At 47.3% G+C, this 21,138-nt stretch overlaps 4 protein-coding genes across 4 annotated transcripts; 1 reads left to right on the top strand and 3 right to left on the bottom strand.

Annotated features, from left to right (window-relative positions):
• Positions 1-1,020: 1,020 nt before the first annotated feature.
• On the bottom strand, positions 1,021-1,332 carry N7539_008755 (HMG-box domain-containing protein; the record flags this gene model as incomplete). Its single annotated transcript, XM_056938350.1, has 2 exons — positions 1,021-1,189; positions 1,241-1,332. The coding sequence occupies 2 exons, from the start codon at positions 1,330-1,332 to the stop codon at positions 1,021-1,023; spliced, it is 261 nt and encodes an 86-aa protein (XP_056786358.1).
• Positions 1,333-4,856: 3,524 nt separating this feature from the next.
• Positions 4,857-5,192, bottom strand: N7539_008754 (uncharacterized protein; the record flags this gene model as incomplete). The annotated part of the gene is made up of 1 exon (XM_056938349.1): positions 4,857-5,192. The coding sequence occupies one exon, from the start codon at positions 5,190-5,192 to the stop codon at positions 4,857-4,859; it is 336 nt and encodes a 111-aa protein (XP_056786357.1).
• Positions 5,193-5,779: 587 nt separating this feature from the next.
• N7539_008753 (uncharacterized protein) lies at positions 5,780-6,268 on the bottom strand (the record flags this gene model as incomplete). Its single annotated transcript, XM_056938348.1, has 1 exon — positions 5,780-6,268. One exon carries the CDS (start codon positions 6,266-6,268, stop codon positions 5,780-5,782), a length of 489 nt encoding a protein of 162 aa, XP_056786356.1.
• Positions 6,269-12,292: 6,024 nt separating this feature from the next.
• N7539_008752 (uncharacterized protein) lies at positions 12,293-15,784 on the top strand (the record flags this gene model as incomplete). The annotated part of the gene is made up of 1 exon (XM_056938347.1): positions 12,293-15,784. The coding sequence occupies one exon, from the start codon at positions 12,293-12,295 to the stop codon at positions 15,782-15,784; it is 3,492 nt and encodes a 1,163-aa protein (XP_056786355.1).
• Between the last annotated feature and the right edge of the window lie 5,354 nt (positions 15,785-21,138).

Genomic DNA, 21,138 nt, shown 5'->3' with positions numbered 1-21,138 from the left:
TGTCTGCCTTGCGTCAACTGTTTCTTTAATCAAAATTTGCAATATCGAGGACACTACGACCAAGATGCCGAATACCATGTCAGTCAAACTCTATAGAGATTTTCGTGACGGACCAGAGCCCGGCGAAAAACTTTGTACTATGGCCTCTCCAGATATCATTGTGGTAGGGGACTTTGAGTAATTCCATCACGAGTTTCTAAAAGGTACCATTTAAACTAGGATCGACACTCTCGAGAACCGCGACCACCCAACCCTTTCTTCTTCCTCTCCTCGGGACTGTCGTAAACGGTATATTGGCCTAGTACAATTGATTCCATTATGTCACAGCCCTTCACAGATACGGCTGCATTGACTGCATTAAATTTATCGAGCTGCATCGGCCAAACCTGTTCCAGTGAATCCATAAAGCTGGATGCGTAAAGTTCAATATATAGAGTTGAGACAGCTACATTAGCTACATCAGATCTACGGAGAAGGACCCATTATATTAGTATCAATTTTTCTGGCCAAATAGGAGACGCTTACCTCCTGGTTATCTCAAAAAATCACACGAAAGAATTGCATCGGTCAATTGAACTTTGAGAGTGGAAGAAGATCAGCCTCCCAGTCACGGATGCTTCCCATTCTGTGACTTTCAATCAGTCGACGCAAATCCCATGAAATACGAGGTTTTTAAATAGAGAATTCGATCAAATGCATCATACCCTCACCAAGAGCAAAAATAATGTTTCTCTTCCGCTATCAAGTCCTGCACGGAAACACACACCTCATCAAGCCGGTATTCCTACAGTACGCCAACACAGAATGAAAGTCAAGTGTCTACTAAATCATCGGGCGATAATAGCCGTGATGATTTGAATAGCAGCGCAGTCGGCAGGTGGCAATGTCTTCCTCCTCAGCACTGCGAAATGCTCGCCGTCATCACGGTAGTAGTTATAGTCACGTGCCAAGATGGCAATTGCGTTAAAAGCATTTCTCGCGAACCAGGACTAGCGATCATTGGGGTAAAAGGAGCCATGGCTAAAGCAGGGGCGTTGATGATACGTCCACTGCAACGGTTACATCTTGATCGTCCGGACGGATTGTTGCTAGTCCTTGAGGCCAGGTTGTGCGTGGATCTATCACGGCCACGTCGTCTGGGTCGATAGCAATATGCAAGGTAATTTTGCCCATGGCGGATTCCCTCTTCCTGCGAAGGGTCAGTCTTCAGTCTGTGATCTGTGGTGTATACTCGGCATACACGTTTGCCAGAGCATGCCACTCGCTCTTTTTGTCTTCGGAGAGACGCCTCCACTGCTCACTAGTCACTTTGAAAATCTTAGGAAAGGTCATGCGTGGGTTGTGGGCCATCTCAGTGGATCGCCAGTGCTGATGATATAAAATGAAAGCTATCAAAGTACAACAGACGGTCAATGTTAGCTTGCATTCGATTCCACTACTTTCCATGTGCATTGCACACGTTGTCAAACAACAAAGTCTATTCATCACTCGGGTACTGCACATGACAACGAAGTCGATACTCGATAAGAACTAATCATGAAATTACCATTTCGTGGACGAGGAATTTTCGGCACGGGTTGACACAGACAAGGTCGAAGACCATCATTCCCCACCGATTTCGCCAGGCTCGAACTTCCCGAAGGGGACACTGCGAGTCGGGCCAAGGTCTCTCGTAGTGATCGATGAAATAGGCTTGACGAGCCGCTGTACGGGTGATTCTGCAGCCCGAGTCTATTCCGCCCGGCGTTTGGGGTGGTTCATAGGACATGAGATGCTGATGTGTTTTGGACCCGCTGTCGAACTGACCGTGAGACGAAAATCGTACCCTGTCGGACATAGAATCTTCCACAATGCCTTGGTTGGGGCAATGCGGGATTTTCCATATCGCTTTGTCGGTGGACCCGCTATCATATTGTGACCTAAGGGATCACTAGGCCCGGGAAGGGAGCACAATGAAATGGCCTTATGGGGAAGAGAGACCGGGTTGGGGAGAGCTCTGTCGTAAAACATGATGTCTATATGATAGCTGCGATGGGCCACGGAATAACTGGCACGCTAGAGAGAGAAAGAAGGTTTTTGAATCACACCTGGGCAACACCCTGCGCCGAACATAAGAATGAACAAATCAGATGGAATCCTGACCGAGCAATGGTCTCGATTATGTTGATGTGTCCTCGCTGGACGTCGGAGATCAAAGAAAATGCGACCAAAGAGTGGTGGTTAACACTGAAGTACTAGAGCAGAGAAAGCAAGGATAAAGGATGAAGGGTCAGAATGACGCCACTCCGGCCAAGGGAAGATGCAGAGGAAGATCAATGTTTTTGAATTGACTCTTTTAAACCGCTCATTTAAATCTTGTCCCTTGGGATGGTCAGAAAGACTTGGTTTTAAAAGCCGGAAAGAGAAATTTATGGTTAACTGACACACTGCTACCCTCTCTGGTATCTGGCGGGGGAGAAGCAATCTAGAGAGTTGGTCGGATGTAGGAATCGCTTGTCACTCGGATGTGGGCTGACTAGGAAGAGAAAGAGTGAAAGAAGCAGAGGGGGGAACAAATGAAAGGCAAGTATCAAAGAAACTATGCTTCCGAGATCGGGAGGCATTGCTAGACACTTATTTGTTACTCTTGGGTGATTGTCCTTGTGTTCTGATCTAACGGGCTGCTTTCACGTGTAGCGATCAATCAGAAGACAGAATGAAGTGGAGTCTGGATGACAAGGGAATAGACAATAAGTGAACATTGAAAACAATTACTCAAACATGGACTCAGAGACACGGGGCCGGGCAAGAAGAGCAGGGTAAAGGCTTTTGTGGATTGAAAGCACCTCACTCCAATTGGCGCAACAAACTGGTCTACCGTGAGGATGGACAGAGCATGCACCTGGTCCAATTCCTCTTCGGGCGAAATTAAACATTCAGCCAAGCAAAAAGTCGCCAATCAAAATGTAGTGCTTGCCAGCTCTACGACAATGGAAGAAACGCTTGAAATTGGGGAACATAATGTAAGTTGGGCGTCCTGATTTGTTAGATTCTTCGTGCGCATGAATACGGACTGGCGAAGACGGGTCGGGTACGCCTCAGTATGTGTACTGTGACGACTTTAGAAAGGGGGTACGGACTTGCGAACTGTTCCAATCAGGGGGCGAGCTGTGTGTTTGGACTTTTGGTCTTTTACGTACGCCGTAGGAGGTCATGCTATGGAGACTTCCCTAAATAACGTTTCTGTCTTGTCACTTCTCACATCGCCATCATGTTAACAAAAGACTGTCTACCACTAATCGATCTGACCAAAAAGCAGAGCCCAGGGACCATCTTAAATATGCGACGCGCAATCCTGCGGTATGCTGCTTTTCGACTAGAGGTCCCTGAGCTCAAGATCGCTTTTGCTCGATGTGTACAACAGGATGGAAATTTATCTTCCCTTTTCTACTAACTTTCTACGTGGAGGCTGACTTTGAACAAGCGCGGGCTTTCTTTCAGCTCTCGATGTGTCTAAAAAGCCGAACAACGGGATACGTAGCATTTGGTAGGGAGATTATTTGTGAAGAATTGGTAGTAAAGGAACGCCTTTATTCCGTTCGCAAGGATTCCCGGAAGGAAGATCACGCACCGCTACCCTCAGATCTTTATCAATCAGTTAAACCGATACACGATATAAGTCGCCCATGTCTTTGATCGCGGCTAGCTAAGCTGATGAATTTGGACGCAGGAATAGAGGCTTTTGTGATGGCCCCTCTTCGACACTTTGTCTTAAAAAGTTCTCAACCCACATGTCACTTTGACAGGCCCACAACTCCTCGAACACGAGTCGACAGGGCTACATTATTACGTCCGTCAAGACCTGACATCTGGAGAGGGCGATTATATTCCTCCCCCTCAAGACCATATTTCAGGCCTATTCCAGAGGTGTAACCATACTCGCTCCGCGTTCTCTGTGTCCTAGGCCGTTAAGACTCACAAACAAGTAAAAGCCAAAGTGGAGTGAGTTACCCAAAACCTCTTACCTCAGATGAAATCTCTACATTTTCTGTCTTCGGCTAATTTCTTAGCTTGATATTATTATCTTCACGGATCTTTTTCTGGTGTGGACTTCTCATGTAAAAATGCGTCGTTTGGACTGCGTGTATATGGTACGTTCATTCAAATTAAGAGATACAGGGAGCCATTAGATTTTCCACTGCTGTTCCTCTGATCCTGGTATAGCTATGTGGTGACGCACTATTCATGGCAAAGTGATCATGGTTGTGAAGTGAAGCTGAACTGAGAGGATGTAGCCCGTTTTTCTGGAGATGCTCAAGCAGTGCTGGTTTTTTGAACTGACAAACGTGACCATGTTTGAATTGGATGCATTTTGATTTAGAAAACATCAAGCTCCTTGGACCAGAGGCCACTTATGTTCACACAGAGTGAGCAGAAACCTTGGACCGCTTCATCATCTTCATTTTCCTCGTGGGTTCATTGTCGCTCAAGATCACAAGTTTCTTCAGTGGTCGCAGGAACTACGTCCACTGCCTCAAGGGTTGAACTCACAGCCTCAGCGTCAGGAAATGGACTTTCATTTATTGTTTTGTCGGGTATCTCAGGTGAGTTTGGCGTATCAGCTGGTGGATCGGAAATATTAGATCTCATTTTTTCCGACGTCGCTAATTCATGTAACGGTTGAATTCTGCTTTGCCTTGATAGGTCAGGAAAATCGGAGCCGACCACTTCCGGTATAATTATTTCATAAATAGATCCGCTGCTGCTCTCCTTTGTCAGATATTTCTCGTCTAATCGTGCATCGCAGCTGCCTGTAGCCAAATTCAGATTCCATGAGTCAGTTTCAGTCACCGATAATGTCGATACACCGTCCAATTTTATCCAAACGAAGCGTTTGCAGGTCTCTGAGCCCCCTCCAAGATCACGAGCTTCTTGTTGAGTTGCTCACGAATTGATTGACTTTCCTTCAACTCACCAGCAATCTTCATGACAAGGTCTGCTGGCATGTCGAATACAGTCACCGGTGATAAAATGCGAGACAAAAAGCCCATGAGTCTACCCTCCACAATTTCGTTGGCAATGTCGTCGAGGAATCGCTTCAGTGCCACCTGTATTTTGTCAGACCCACAAAGGTCTTTAGGATACGGGCGGAGAGTCACCTTGTAGTAGGCCGGCATACAGTCTAATGCTTCGACAGACGCATAATGCACCATGTTTAGTTCCGAATGTTGACGGAGCGCTTTGGCAAGTTGTTCAAGATTTATGGCATAAGTAGTGTGATAAGGATCCCTCACATAATCAACCGCAAAGAATTGCTGCAGAATCTTGGATATCTCATCTTCCTGGCGTGCGACCCGGATCTTCTGCAGCGTTTCCGTAAAGTAATGATTGTAAGTAATTGATGCCCCTTCTGGTGCGGCGTCAGCAGCTCTTCAGTCTTGGCATTGGTCTCATTCGTAATAGAGCCACAAGCTGGGATTATAATCCCATCAGTCAATGCCGCTGACGTTGCCTCGTCAGTGATATGTTTGACCACCAGCGTGAGAAACTCTCTGGCAGCAATCCATACACCGTCCGTATGGCCACGGGCCAGTCTTTCCCACGGAGAGCACTGTTCCAAGAACAGGTCACGAACGATCATGGGATTGAATGTCCCGGGCAGCTCGCGACCCCTTGTTTTTTTGAGAAGGTGGCAGGTGAGCTTGATATACTCTTCTCTGGTAACACAGAGCTGGTGCTGAACGGGCGTCTGTTCGTCGGTGTACTCACAGATGCGTCGATAATGGCCCTGTCGGCTCATTCAGTCGGCAAATTCTTCGTTGAAATTTTGCACGATGGCTCGTATTCTCTTATGATACCCGTTGCTCGAGCGGGCATCCCCGAAGAAGAGATCGTTGTATGTCCGATCGGTAGCCACTTTCATAAGCTCCTGGAGTGACTGACTGATATTCAAAAGATACGACCTCTGCTCGTCAATGGTAATCCGTGGTTCACCAAGTCTTCGAAGCCAAAATCTGCACTGGCCAAATTTCTTCTTGATCTTTCTAATCAAGTTTGGTAGCTCGGTAGCGATCAGCGAAAGCAGCACCTTACTCAATCGCATTCTTAGGATTTCGATGCCAGCTATTGAGATCGACAGATCCTTCCATATACCTTGCGGGAAGAAATTGGCTTCATTAACGTCGCGCTGCTCCAGGGTCCATTGGCCTTTCTCCATGTCCATGTTCTTCAGGACGTGCCACCACAGCAGGAACTCGACTTCCAGATTTTTCGCCAATGACACAAACATCGCTTAACTCTCGGACCCGGCTGCCAGGGTGTCAGGTTTTGTTGAGATGTCAAGCGTTCTCTTACCCAATGGGTCAGCTTCTCGAGCCAGCTTGGGAACGATTTGATTCGCAAAGTCATTCTTGGCCGACATGACGACCAGGACGACGCTGCGCGGCTCCTTCATGTAGGACAGAATGACGTCCTGGACAAGCTGAACCTCCCTCGCCGACTGTTGCTTGGTTTCCGAATGGATTAGTCCGGGGAGGCCAACTATGGTCAGATGTGGGCGGTCTGGCCCCAACGCCTCGATCCTCAGGAGGTCGTTATGGTTCCTTTGGCCTCAACCAGGATGGGTCATTCTTCGAAGCTGTCTAGCTCTTCGCAGAAATCGCTAAGTGATCGTTGCTCGATATCACTGCGAGAATCGTGCGGCAGGATAGATACGCGGACACCCACATGGGTATGCTTTCGAAGGACAAGCTCAGTAGGAAACCGAGTGCAAACGTTGCTTTTGACCGAAAATCCAACAACCGATATGGCCTCGAGAACAGAGCTCTTGCCCGATGACTGATCACCACAAACTATAATCTGTGGCAGGGAGATATAGTGGCTTATGCCCTGGGAGCGGAGAGTATCGATCGAATTGAGAAGATCCAGCTGCTCTGCAGAAGATAGATCCTGTAGGATATCCGTCTGGAAGTTTCGCACAACCTTTTCGAACTGTGTGTGCAGAGATGAAGGATGATAATTTGTTGATAGTAATAACGTCGAGATTGGAGGTAAATCGAGAGATGAACCCTTATATACTGCTCATAGTGACCATCTACTTCTGCGGGGAGTAAGACTCCCTATCAAGTGAGGGTTGTAGGTATGTGCAAGGGATACATTCTCATCGACTGGTCAAGGCCACGCAGTAGTAACTGACTATTAACTATGGCTCGGTTTGAATAATGCAACCTAATTGTGGAAAGTGTTTCATCCGTTGATGTTGTTATTATAATTGCTTCTTTGTCCTAGAACTTGGGGTTGTGCCATCGTATTCACTTTTGTAACCGGTCATTTACAGAGCGTGGAACAATTCACAGTGATAACGAGGTGTTTTTACATAAAGTGCAAGTAGTAATTGCGGGTGAAGATGCAAAAGATAACGGCGGAGCGATATTTTAGGGGAATAGTATGGACACGTCTGCTGAACCGTTTTCCCCTGGTATTCTGTATTATTCTATACTTTGGCGGGCATCCGGTGAGGATATTTGCTTGGTCGCGTTAGCTCCTTCTTGAGGTTGTGCATACTTGCAAAACTCTAGATACACTGATCGTGCGTGATCTAACTAACGATACCTATCAGGTTAACTATAGCTGTCAATCAACTACAGAAAATGGTATTCCCCCATTGCAGGTGAATCAGAGGTCGTCGTCGATGGAAAAGATCCAGGTCGCAGTCATGCGCAGGGTATAATTTAATGCCACGGCCGCATTTGGTATCCGCATCATGCACTTGCGGGACAGCCGGGGCCCAGACGTAGCAGCTACAGTACAAATTACCTCACCTTTTTCTTACTCGTGCTACGAAGACTTGACGATATTTGACTGGATTGCTTATCGTTGGACATGTCTTATTTTCTATCGGTAGGGAGGATACCGAAGCATACCTTCGAGGGAGAAGAAAATGGTTTGTTGTAGCAAAGACGTTGGTGGTGAGATACTATATCTGTGCAATGTATCAGTGACCTACGTAAGCATACTGCGACCCACCCACACCATGCTTACGTAGGCCACTGATACGTGTTAACATTAGCCTTATACCTCCCGCATGGCTGGCCTCCCGCATAGCCGTGATAGCGCACTGAACTCCATTTGTCTTAGATCAAATAGGTTCTAAATAACGTAATTCCCGCCCGAGTGAAACACCCGCCCGAGTGAAACAGTTGCACCCATTAGGAAAAATTCAAAATCGATTAACTTAACCAACACCCATCAAATTAGCTAAATATAGCGATTTTTACATGAATTGATCCTATGGCCAACTTGCCCACACCCACTACACTTAGGCGGAGCCCTAGTAGCCGGCTGGTCTGCCTGATTAGGTGTTTCGCCCTGCGCATGCGATACTACCTCACCTGCTTCAACTGGCTGAATTGGCTGCTGAGCTAGCTGTAGGCCCTCTTGTACGGTCAAACCATCATTGCAGGGTATCTGCCTAGTTGACCGTTTGCGCTTCTTGGTAACCTTCTCATTTGCTGCGCGTAAATTGGCGATTTCTTGCGCTAGTATCGTAGCGTTATGCATCGAGAGATAGGCACTCTTGATAATCTGATCCACAGCGGTTTTTGATGGCGACGGAGGGCTATTTGAGCGCTGTTTTAATAGATTTTTGAGTAAGGTAGCCTGTTTCTGTAGCTGAACCACAGTTCTAGTTGTTTTTGGTGTGAATTGGCTAGATCTGCTGCCTGGTCGGCTATTTGGCTGGCTGTTTGGTGGTGTAGGCGTTCGTAGAGAAATATTGAGCTTCGAAAGCACTCTTTCTGCATCGATTGGCACGAGCCCACTAGCTGCGAAGCTATTTTGAATAATCTTTGGTTCAAAGGCCTCAAGCCGCGCGCGTTGGTAGTCATCGAGAAAGTCAAACTTATCGTCAAACTTATCGATGTGGTTATAGCCCCTACGCGCAAGATCAATTATATAGCGACCGTACGAGCGTTTCAACACTGCAACACAGCCAACATCTAGTGGCTGTAATAGATGCGATGAATGCGCAGGCATACAGAGTGGTATAATATCGTTTTCAGCGCAGATTCGATCAAATTGAGGCGTAAGATGGCTACCGTGGCCATCAAGAATTAGTAGCCGAAATCGGCCACGTACACGCGAATTTGTTGATGGGATAAATAGCTTTTGTAGCCATCGTAGGCCAATCTCATCGGTAGTCCATCCGTTATTCGAGACCTCAAATCGCCAATCTTGTGGTAGGTTATCAAACCAACCAGCGATTGCAACCTTGCCTTTGAAAATCACACATGGCGGTAGTGAATAGCCATCTGCGCAAATTGCTTCGATAGCAGTAACCCATTCACGATTTCCTGGCTGTATTATCGATCGCCGACCGTAGTAATCAGCTCGCGTAACTACCTTCTGTGTATATATAAGACCCATTGCAAATCCTGTCTCATCGAAGTTGTAGATATCCTCCGGTTGAATACCGTTCTCATCGATTACGCGTTGTACGGTTGCGAACCACGCTCGTAGCGATTTTGGATCTTCGTTCAGAGCACGTTGGTAGTCATATCGCCTAGAGAAGCGTGATCGAATCTCTTCGCGTCGATTTATAAAGGTTGATGGCCAATTCTTGCCAACAGTAGGTGATGGCTGGCTACCGCGAGCAGCCAGTAGGATATTAGCCATCTCTCGTACAGTAGTAGGCCTAGGCGCTGCTCCACGTGTATCCATAGAGATGATCCATTCGACTAGCGAATCCTCTTCTAATTGGGTCAGTTTATGACCAGATGGGCGTATATCGACGCGTGAGGGAAGGCTATTCGCCCGTCGGGATAAGGTAACATATGAAACACCAAACTGCTTCGCAGCTGCGCGGATTGATCTAAATTGACCCTTTTGAACAGCTTGTAGGGCTAATAAGACCCTGCCCTCTTGCTCAGTCGCTTTTTGCCAGGATTCAGCGCGTTTTGGTGGCATGGTAGATTGTTAATGTAGGTAAGTAGGTAAAAAGACGCGATTTCTGGTGAAGTGTTTCACTCGGGCGGGAATTACGTTATAGGGCAACTACAACTTTTCTCAAGGAACCAGCCGGGGAGCTCTGCACTAGTATCCTAGATACGAGAACTGGCTTTTGTCTCTGTGATCTGCACGGGGAAGGGGAGTTTCAGGAACGATAGTGCTGACTATCTGGGGAGCGAAGAGGTTGTCGAACGAACACATGGGCATCCAATGTAATGGGTAGAAATCGAGAGGAGGAATGAAAAAGGGTGTATATTGATAAATATCGATTGATGTCTAGGACACTGGGCCTTGACATTGAGCTTTTGCATTCATATCGAAAACTACCGAACAGTTCAATCCAGGGAAACATCGCGGCCTTAGATATTGACTCCAGCATATTCAGAAAGAGAAGTACTCTTGGTTTTCTAGTATATTTAAGTCGGCCATCTCCGAGACCTTTCAACGTTCCTGATTTTGAAGTTGAGATTGATGATATCTACACGGTATTCGAGGCAGGAAAGAGAGTATGTGGATATCGTATGTACGGTAGTGTCCTGGGCCGATGTTATCGTTGAGGGTGGCTTTAGCTAATAAAAAGGAGAGAGATTATCATTTCAAGCATCATGTAAGGAAAAGAACATAAATTTGAAAACCTTAGTATATCACCGATACTTTGGATCCGCGAAACGTCAATAACCAAAAAATCCACGGGGAGGTTGTTGTCAAAATCGACCCTTCTATCACCAGACTTGGGACACGACTTGCTGAACGTAAACAGCAAAAGCTTGAGTTAATAGCTAAAGCAGGCTCGGTTGAATCATACAGAGGCAAAACGTTGACCTCAGTTGCCACGGCTAAGGAACTCCCCTGTTGACATTTGCGGTTCAAAATTGCTGCGAATTCCTCGTTAAGTCCATCCTGCGCCACACAAAGTTCTTCATAAGAGCGCTCGCAGGGACGAAACTGTCGTCGGAAGTCGTCTTCTTAGATCATGGTAGGTCCTTGGACTATACGCGCCCTCGTGAGGAAATTTGACTGGAGGCCCCTGCTCAAATCTTTATCATTGACGATTAAATGGATCCGACTAATGATTGCATCATCAAACTAAATGCGGCGATCCGAAGTCAAGAATAGGATTTTCTTGAAACATTCCAGCTTTTGGAGAAACACGGTCACCAGGCGGTTGTGGGTGTTATGGTAAGATGTGCGTTGCTCTATGAACGTATTTGCCTCATTCAAGACGAGCACGGCATTGAAGTGTTTGATGATCTTGAATACAAGTTCAAATTTGTTGCTCAAGCGCATGGAAATCTCCGTGGTCGACATCGAACTCGTCCGTGGATGTCTGGGAAAGTCAGGGAGGCCACAATCTTTGCCACAACTCGCTGGTACCGAATAAAGAGGCAGCTGGAAATATTCCGAGGTTGCTTCAGCTGTGGACGTCTTTCCCACGCCAGGTGGGCTACTAGCACGTGGTAGGACGGAAACCTATACAGTATAATAATAAATATTTGACCTTCTCTATCAATTCAGCCCCATCGACCTTGAATCCGCAATATCGAGAAATTGGTATTCGAGACTAAACCACGTCTCGTCGTTTCGAGTCACTTATTTTCCCGCGTCGAATTTGGCACACTGTAGCTCTTTTGTGTCAACGTAGGTGCTAAGCATTTTTGTAGTACTGCTTGGAAATTGCGCGTCCGATAGCTATGCAAAAATCACCTCTCTTGTTTGGATAGCATTGTCAACGGGATTTCGAAAAATTTGTGCCTTTCGCTTGGTCGGGCTTGAGGTAATACAGTTTTTGTTTTCGACTCTGCTACGCAATTTAGTCGTGAAAGGCAGATATTGCGACGCGTACATGTGAGCTTCGCACACAACTTAGCATAGTATTCCGCACTAACACTAGGTAGAATTGTTGAAATACATCCATTGCGATTTATGATTTGGATGATTGCACTAATTCTACGTAATGAATGAAACAGCGAATGCTTTATGCTGCTTTAGTTCGCACAAAGCCTGTATTAAAGGCTTCGTCTACGTAAGGTATGACTCTATTTTATACAATTACCATCTTTGCGACGACCCATCCATGCGAGAGGCCGTCCTCATGGAAGGCGAGCCAAGTACCCACTCAACTCTCAAACCTGCATGGCTGGTTGAGTTATCAATTCCGGGCTCAAAGCGCCACGAATACCCCGCTCCACGCACCTTCACTCGGTGGGTGCCTACTAGGGTCACCTACGGGTAATTAAAACGGAGGATGGCAGCATTAGAACGTTGTCAAACAAATTCAGATTCACCTGTCAATCGTATCATATTGAGAATGGACAATGTTGACTCCCTCAAGTCAGCCCTGAGGCAGAGAGCCATGGCTGCGTCATCATCGAAGCAGCCACTCTCTGACGTACAATATAGCGATGGATTCGACATCTTTCTACAGGGCACTGGTTGGACCATTTATCAAGACTTCATTATACCACAACTGGTGGAGCTTCTGACGCCTCTCTTCAACGCTCGCGCTCGCATCTCGGTGCTAGAAATTGGCCCTGGGCCAAAGAGTGTTCTTGGTTATCTTCCCTGCAGTCTAAAGCGGAAAATTAGAAGATTTGCCGCATTTGAACCTAACATTCTCTTTGCCAACGCGTTGGAAAAATGGTTCTCACCTGGATTCGCATCGGACCCGCCATTTCCCTGCCTGGATGACCTGCCCGATATCCGCCGAGCGCCATTTATCCTTCATGACGACGTAGACAGCAATGCAGCAAAGGGCGCGCACGACAATGACGAGAAGTACGACGTGATTCTGTTCTGCCACAGCATGTACGGCCTGAATCCCAAAACTAAATACATTGAGCGAGCGCTGGATATGCTTGTTAATCAGCCCGAAGGGGGAATGGTAATAGTTTTCCATCGCGACGGACAGCCAAAGTTTGATGGATTAGCATCCCATCGAACGGCTTGTTTTCCTACCGGAGCAATTTGCGTACCGAATGATGACAATATCTTGGACTGTTTTGCTTCATTCGTTGCAGGATATGTCTTGCACGAAAGGGATGCAGATACTACCATTCGAGTTGGTTGGCGTGATACATGCCGACGGTTGAGTCGACGAGCAGACCCCAAGGCGAAACACCTCATTTTCGGCTCACCAACCTTGATGATCGCCTTTAACAATCACTCAACTGCTGTACGGGAACTGGCGACGTATGTTCCACTATCGGATTTGACCATGCCGATTAAGAATTGGGAGGCCCGCTTTCATCGGCCCGCATCAGTCGTTAGGCCGACAGAGATCCAACAAGTACAGACCTGCGTTCAGTGGGCTATCCAACATAAGACCGGTCTCACTGTCATTGGAGGGGGCCACAGTGGTCACTGCCTATGGCCCCATATTGTTGCAATTGATATGAGTGTATTCGACGAGATTCACATTTGTCGGGCAGGGGATGGGGAAGCGGGATCCAGTCTCGATTGTCAGCCGCTGATCGTCGCGGGAGCTGGGTGCAAAACAGGGGATATCATTCGCCAAGCTATGGCAGCTGGTGTAACCGTGCCTTTGGGTGCCCGTCCCAGTGTAGGTGCGGGCATGTGGATACAGGGAGGACTTGGACATTTGACTAGGTTGTACGGACTCACATGCGACGCTATCGTTGGAGCCATTGTTGTCGGCGTTGATTCTGGCCGGGTCCTTTGTGTCGGCGATGTACCAGCACAACATCGTCCGGAGGGTGCTGTCCGCCCGGAAAATGAAATAGAGCTCTTATGGGCACTCAGAGGCGCTGGCACGAACGTTGGAATTGTCATTAGCTTGACGTTCAAGACATTTCCTGTTCCGACCTACCGGGTCCGAACCTGGGATTTCCCGCTTGAAGATGGAAATGATGCACGACTAAAGCTCCAAAACTTTGGGGAGGCCTTTGCCAGTTGTCTCCCAACAAATTGTTCTGCGGATGCATATCTGTATTGGCAAATGGACCAGATTTATCTGGGGGTGACCATATTCGAAACTTCGACGTCCGGTGACAGCTTACGAACCTTTCCGTCGATGCCTGGTACAATGGAAATGATGTTGGGGCCAGAGGAAAGTTCGAAATCCATGAACAGCTTAGAATTGTTTGAGGCCGAGATGTACATGTCCAGAATGCACGGCGGACACGGCGGCGGCAAGACCTCTTCGTTCAAGCGATGTCTATTTTTGGAAGGTATGGGAGCGCAAAACATCACGGAGATTTTGGTGAAGGCCATCGAGGATCGCCCATCGCCGCTCTGTTACATTCACCTACTTCATGGTGGTGGTGCAGCCAGTGACGTGGCAATTGATAGCACAGCTTTCGGTTGTCGAGACTGGGAATATGCCTGTATCATAACAGGTGTGTGGCTTCGCGACCACGATGGCAGCGAGATCGCCCGCGATGTCGTGGAGTGGGTATACCACGTCGTCGACAATCTGCTGCCCTTGAGCCGTGGAGTCTATGGGGCAGACCTGGGACCTGACCCTAGAGATTTGGTACTCTCGTCTCGGGCATTTGGGTCAAATCGACGGCGCTTAGCCTACCTCAAACAAGCAGCGGATCCGTACAATGTCCTGAGTTATGTATGCCCGTTACCAAAGGCTGAGACAGTAAAGAAGCTCGTCATTCTCATTACCGGTGAACATGGCGCTGGAAAAGACTATTGTGCAGATGCTTGGGTTTCTTCATTTGCAGAGAGACTTCCATGTGGACTCATGGCAAGAGCAATCAGCATTAGTGATGCGACCAAACGTGAGTATGCAGCAGCTGTTGGTGCTGACCTGGGCCGTCTACTTCGGGACCGTACTTACAAAGAGCGTCATCGATCAGCGTTGACAGAATTTTTCCATGATAAAGTCCGACAAAGACCGCAGCTTCCAGAGGAGCATTTCCTGGATGTGGTTCACGATGCCGTGGACGCCGACGTGTTGTTGATTACGGGAATGACAGATGAGGCCCCAGTCGCAATGGTCTCGCATTTAGTGCCTGCCACTCGAGTCATTGAGGTTTACGTCAGGGCATCAAATGAAACTAGAAACGCTCGTCGAGGCTGCAGCACCACCGACAGTGGTGGCTGCAGCATCACAGCTCAGGGCCACTTCCAGGGATTCGCAAGCCTGGTTTCGAACCACACGCCCACCTTTTTCTTCGACAACGATGAGACAGGAGACAAACGGGTGAAGCATTTTGCCGAGAAGTACCTCCTCCCGCTCATCAGCGAAGACATTGAACGACTCGCCCAAATGGTGGGTTTGGTGCACGACTTTCCGCGGCCGAGAGTCGATTTCCGCCACGTCTTGAACATTTCCCAGCAACCAGGCGGGCTAGAGTTATGCACGTCTTTGTTGCACCTTCAGCTCCCAGATCAATGGCCCAAAATCGACACTATAGTTTGTTGTGAGGCTGGTGGATTTGTATTTGCTTCAGCACTTGCCTCGCGAGTAGGTGTACCGTTGGCCTTGATCCGAGAAGCGGGCAAACTACCGCCGCCAATTATTTCTGTCCCCAGATCCGCATCACATATATCTTCCCCTACTCCTATGTCCGAACCCAAAGAGAGGCATATCGAAATTGGCTTGGATGTGATCCCGCCGGGGGCGTCAGTTGTGGTTATAGATGACGTACTCGCCACGGCAAACACAATGCTCGCAGTCCTACAACTTCTTAGCAAGACCAAAGCATGTGCTGATGTCAAAGTGCTTGTGGTCGCCGAATTCCCCATCCACCGTGGGCGTGAATTGTTGAGGCAGCACGGCTATGGTGGAGTTAGTATACAGAGCCTCCTGGTTTTCGATGGCGCATAAGGAAGCGAAGAAGTGCGATAAGAAGGGCCGGGGTGGCAAAATTCGAAGCAGTGAAACAGTCCGATCTCTCTTCTCATACTACTGAGATAGCTAGCGACAAGATTTCGAGACATCATTGGATCCATCTTTTGGAGCGCGATGGCATCGGATTTTCAATCTTTGCTTTGGTGTGCCATACGTTCCCATTTCTGGAAAACGACGTCCCAGAATTTAACTCTGTTTCTTTCTCTTCCCACTCCACAAAATTTGTTGTGAATTCGCATGTTCCCAATTACAATTGGATCACTCCTGTAATAGCCTTTTATTGAAGTATTTTGTTGCTAGAGCTTTTGTTATAATCTTGGGGTTGATGGGGGTTCGACCGTATAAACTATGCTAAGTCCCGTGAGTACCCTTCACATTAAAAAGAGCCGGACAAAGAAGTGATAGATATGCTTGATGAGAATAAAAACACTGCAGACAGATCCCAACGCAACGTATAACAACCTCGAAAGTTGGGCGACGAGAATTTCGGTAGTCAGGAAGAAAGCTTGTATTCATATCTGCACTCGGTGCTCGCTTCCTTTGGAATTGGCTCCGCCATCCGATCCACTCGATCTATCACCCGGTAATGGTATGCAAGCGTATAGGCAAAGATCTTGCGTCTCCAGTAGTTTTATAGAGTAAGCGTATTCGCTTCTCTATCCACACCTCTGAAGACAAGCCGGAGCATTGACCCCTCCAAGAAGGATATCCCCTAAGCGGAGCCGAGCCAACCCCCTTTGCTTCTCCAGTAGACCTGAAGCAGATTATTAGCTACAGCTAAGTACTTGATCCATTGATTGCTTACAGAATTTTCTTTCACCTGGAACTAACACGACATCGCCACTTGAGAGGGTAAGGTAATAGCATCTGTAATTGAGAACCAAAGCATTGGTAATGCTCTTGAACACTTGTTTTTTCTGGAACAAGTTCTCCGCGGCAACGAAGACAATGAGATCACTGGGTCTCTCTTCAAGGGGGGCTAAGCCATAATTCACTGGCAAAAGTCAACCCGTCGAGAACACCGAACTTGTCTGCTGTGACAGCGACACTGAGGACAGCTGTGCAATGATAGTCGGAGGTACCGATTTGTTCTGATGATGTATTACTGCACAACTACATCGCAGTGCGGTCGCATTCTCATCCGGCATCAGTGCCCCCAACGAAATGCCCGCAACGAGCGTACGAGGGCTTTCTTTTGGACTCAGCTCAAAGATAGAGCATAGAATTGTCGAGGTCTCACATCCATGACCGGAAAGGGTAAATCATCCCTGTCTACCATATCTGATTGACTGGAACATGGTCCACACAGATACAACTGCTCTCCAATTAAGCTACCTGTATGGTAATATTCCGGGTGAAGGACCTAAGAAACAGGCGGATCCACTATCACGGTTAATCAAGATGATCCAAGCGGAATTCGAGCCCAATGGTGATATAAAGCCAAGTTTGATTTGCGTTCATTTTACCTCCAAGCCAGCCCTTCGCAAAGTCAAGTCTCAGACGTAAGAGAGGATGAGAGCTAGTTTGATTTCGCAATTGACAACGAGCTGTGGCTGGAGCCGGGTATATGGATTGGTGAGTGGATTTTGGGATTTTGGCTTGCAACCGCCTCACTTTGCTGATTGTAAGGAGACTTGACACGGCACCATGGGTCATTGCTCGCAGCATTTTGCCATAAGCCAACTTGCGATTTAGCTGGTCGTCTCGTGTGAAAATTATTCGGCGTCAGTGACACTGCGTTACAGGGTTTATGATTCAGTCTTGTTCTGTGCTCCTTGACTTTCCCAAGGTAATATGCAGATCAACGATGCATTACTCAATGCGAGCTAGAGCGCATAGCGCCAGAAGTGTGTTGGAAGTTGGAGATTGTAGATTTTATATTTTGAATTTAGTGCTACTGAAAGGAGACAGAGTAAAATGATACTACACCGATGCAGGTCAGCCTAGTTCTAGCTCATCATGCCCCTTGTATTCGCAGAAATTCGGTATTGAAGATAATTCAACCGAGAGTTATCAACTGGTTCATGACTGCAACACAACAAATTCCTGCAAATGGGCTACCTGTCAGAAGCGGTAGAAATTGGTACCACGTTATTGTCAAAAACAGTGATTTCAATCGAGTGAGCGCAACGTTACGATTCCTGTAGGACTAACCGTTTATTTCCTCTCTAAGACCGACTCAGTCAAGTGGAACGAGAATTGCATAAGTCTCTGGACATATTTGTATCCCCTTAACCACGTCTGAACTACAGCCACTTATCTCATAGCTTTACTTAGACATCAAGATAGGACAATCTGGGTTCATATTCCTAGTTGAAATCAAGTGCAATTTCTTCCTGTGCACCGCATTTGGATCCGGTACTCGGAGTAAATGCTGCCTTCATATAAGTTTCCAGCCCTTCCTGATTGAACACTACGGAGCACGGAACTTTTTCTTTACCACATTTCATCCTCGAGAGAAAGTAATCAAGCGAGAATGGGGCATGAAAGAACCAATCTGTGTGGGAATAAGGCAAACCATTTCAAAGTGCTATTTAACGTGCACTGACGTTTCTATGCTGCCATTTGACACCGGCGGTCTCACGAAGGAAATCTCTTCCATTGTCAAAGTGAGTAGGAGACCTCGGTGTATGGCAGGTCAGGGTGGGTCGTGAGAGGATATTGGAAGATCTGTAGCGTTGGTGATGTACTCTTGCATCCTATCTTTGCCGCTTGCAGAGCAAGATCGTGCCAGCAATTATTTTGCTTGGCCAAACTTTTACTCTAGACGCTCGGTTCTGGAGTATAAAGCGGGGCATCATGTTACTGTCCCACGATTTAATAGCTGCGGCTTCGTTATCAACGTCGCGGAAGTTGAGATAAAGGCCAACTTCAACCCGGAATGTTAACAAATTTCCATGAAAAGACGGTTACAGTGACTAAGAAGCTGTTAGCTGATTTGCACCTATCTAGGCCATTTTTGGCATATGGAAAGCGTTTGCAAAGGAGCAAAAGTACGCTTCAGACGTTGAAGAGACAAGCAGATAAAGCTTACATTGTGGGTCAGAAAAGAAGTCGTCACAGATTGGAAGAGTCAGATGCGTATATATAGATATATGTATATAAATTAATGAAAGAAAAAGGCAAGATTCCAAAGAATCGACCCTCGTTTACATATAGCAAGTGCGCCGGAGGATGGAGTGAAGTATTATGCGCGGCCATAAGAGGAAGCAGACCAGCCAGATTGGGGATAGAAGCGGTCTTTCCTCTCCATTCTTTCTACCTTTTTGGACAACGTGCAAGTTGACCTCTTCGTACTGGCATATAACGGATTGCACCGAAGTTGCTGTGATCGCGAAGAAAAACGCGCTCACTCCCGCGCCGAAAAAAGCCTTTAGAATGGTAGCCAACTGACATATCTTGCTTGGCATGCAGAAGCTATAAAAGCCAAGCGGTTCAGACTAGACTTGTTGTTTATATGGACCCCGAGCCACGAAAACCTATCTATCTGATCCTCGGCACTACCTAGGCCGCCCCTGTTTGCAGGTCAAATTTATCAGTAGGGGCGCTTTGAACGAACTACGACGACGCCGGGTCGTGGTTTGGCCTATATTGATCCATCATTCTCACACTCCAATCTCTTTCATCATGGCCTCCAAATATTGTATTGTGACTATTGTCATTCTGCGTCAACATTTCGATTGCACCCGCTATTCTTAGTTGCAAATTTCATGCCCGACAACCGATCAAGTCCCTAGCAGCCTATGGGCTATCGAATTTATGTCACAAGAAGAGGCCTGGATCTGTGAACCGGCTGCCAATATCTCTTGCCGGCATAGTTCCCGGCCGACCCAACACCCAAGCGGCTAGGCAAACGACAGCCACAGCGAGGGTTTTCCTCATGTAAGCCTCGGTGGTCGTTCCAGAAAATTCTAATGCACTCAAAGCAGCGGTAACACCCACGGCTCTTATTACCGTTTTCTTCTCTTCCTAGACGAAATCCAGTGTTAAGGCTCTGTAACAGCATTGCTTCCCCGTTGGGAATTATAGTTCGCCCGCCATCTCTCAAGGGTTTTGATCCTGACCGATGTTATCGGGGTTCTTTTCACTACTGACAGGGAAGAGATTGAAGAAAGCTAGTTGTCTTGTCCCTAATGTAGCGTGACTTTCTCACAGATTTTGCACTCGAAAGATGGTGTATGACAAAAGAGAGAAGGGAGGGTGGCATTTTTTTGTGTTTGAACGGAACATTTTCCAGGAGTCAATCGAAGCTACCATGAGGGTCAGCCGACGGCTACACCTGGTCACTGAGTAGCGCTAGTATTTCGCATTGGAAGTATGCTGATATTTACAGGACAATTGCTCTTAGATAGTCACGAAGTCGTAGTTTTTACTTGGGAAGGAATGGTTTTTAGCTGAGGAGAATACGCAGATTCCTTCCGTATATGCGGTATCCATGCATTAGGCGCACTCACTTCCTAGTTGGTTCACTTCAGTACCACCACGCTTGCTTTGCGAGTGCGCAGAAGTGAAGTATCGTTGTTCGCGGACACTTTTGGCTCTCGATTGACAGCATTTCCTACTGCTTCAAGCTAGGTCTTCACGGTAAAAGACAGCTTAACTAGTTGTCTTCGCTCCGTGCCTGGCACTCGGCCGAGATCAGACTCTGAAGAGGAGTTGCCTTTGGAGGGGTTTGGGCCCAAGATAGTGGCTACACAGGCTCTCCTGAATGAACCACGTGTAGCAACCTAAGTACAACCTTTATTCCCCTTCCACAACGCGGGTCAGGCCCCGAGCTACCGTCTGGTCCGCCTTTCAACACACGCATTCTGGTGTAGGTACTCACACCGCAGCCAGTTCCACCTCGTGCCCTCACGATGATACCGCTACTTTCCGTTCGCCAGTATCCATACTAGTCACCGTTCAAGACTGCAAATAATTGCTGTAACGAGCATGTTTTCCCCAAAGTCTGGATGCCATATTTCAAGCATTTACAGACTCAATCTGTACGCGAATTAATCTAGTGATCAGTTCCATAAATTAATTGAAGTAGAGCCAACCTTTCCAGTCGTGCAACCCAGCTATCCGTGGACTGAGTGCAATGGCCAGCTCTACAACCCTCACATAGATGACTATTGTGTGGGCCTGTGCTGCTGGTGGACACTGGTGGTCTTTCCACTTGAATCCCATTCCATCGTTTGATCCAGTAAGAGACTCTCTCGGCATATGAATCATCTAAGGTTGGTCGCGCGAGCTCGTTGCAACTTTTGCAACGCTGGTGATACACCCTCGCATTGTACAGATGTCCGTGATAAAGACGAATGGTGACGGCGATTCTTTTGCTTGACCAG

The sequence above is a fragment of the Penicillium diatomitis genome, assembly GCF_028827545.1.
Source record: "Penicillium diatomitis strain IBT 30728 chromosome Unknown utg000014l_segment0_segment0, whole genome shotgun sequence".
NCBI classification, from domain to species: domain Eukaryota; kingdom Fungi; phylum Ascomycota; class Eurotiomycetes; order Eurotiales; family Aspergillaceae; genus Penicillium; species Penicillium diatomitis.
Note: the sequence above shows the minus strand (reverse complement) of the source record. Positions and strands in the feature narration are given on the sequence as shown.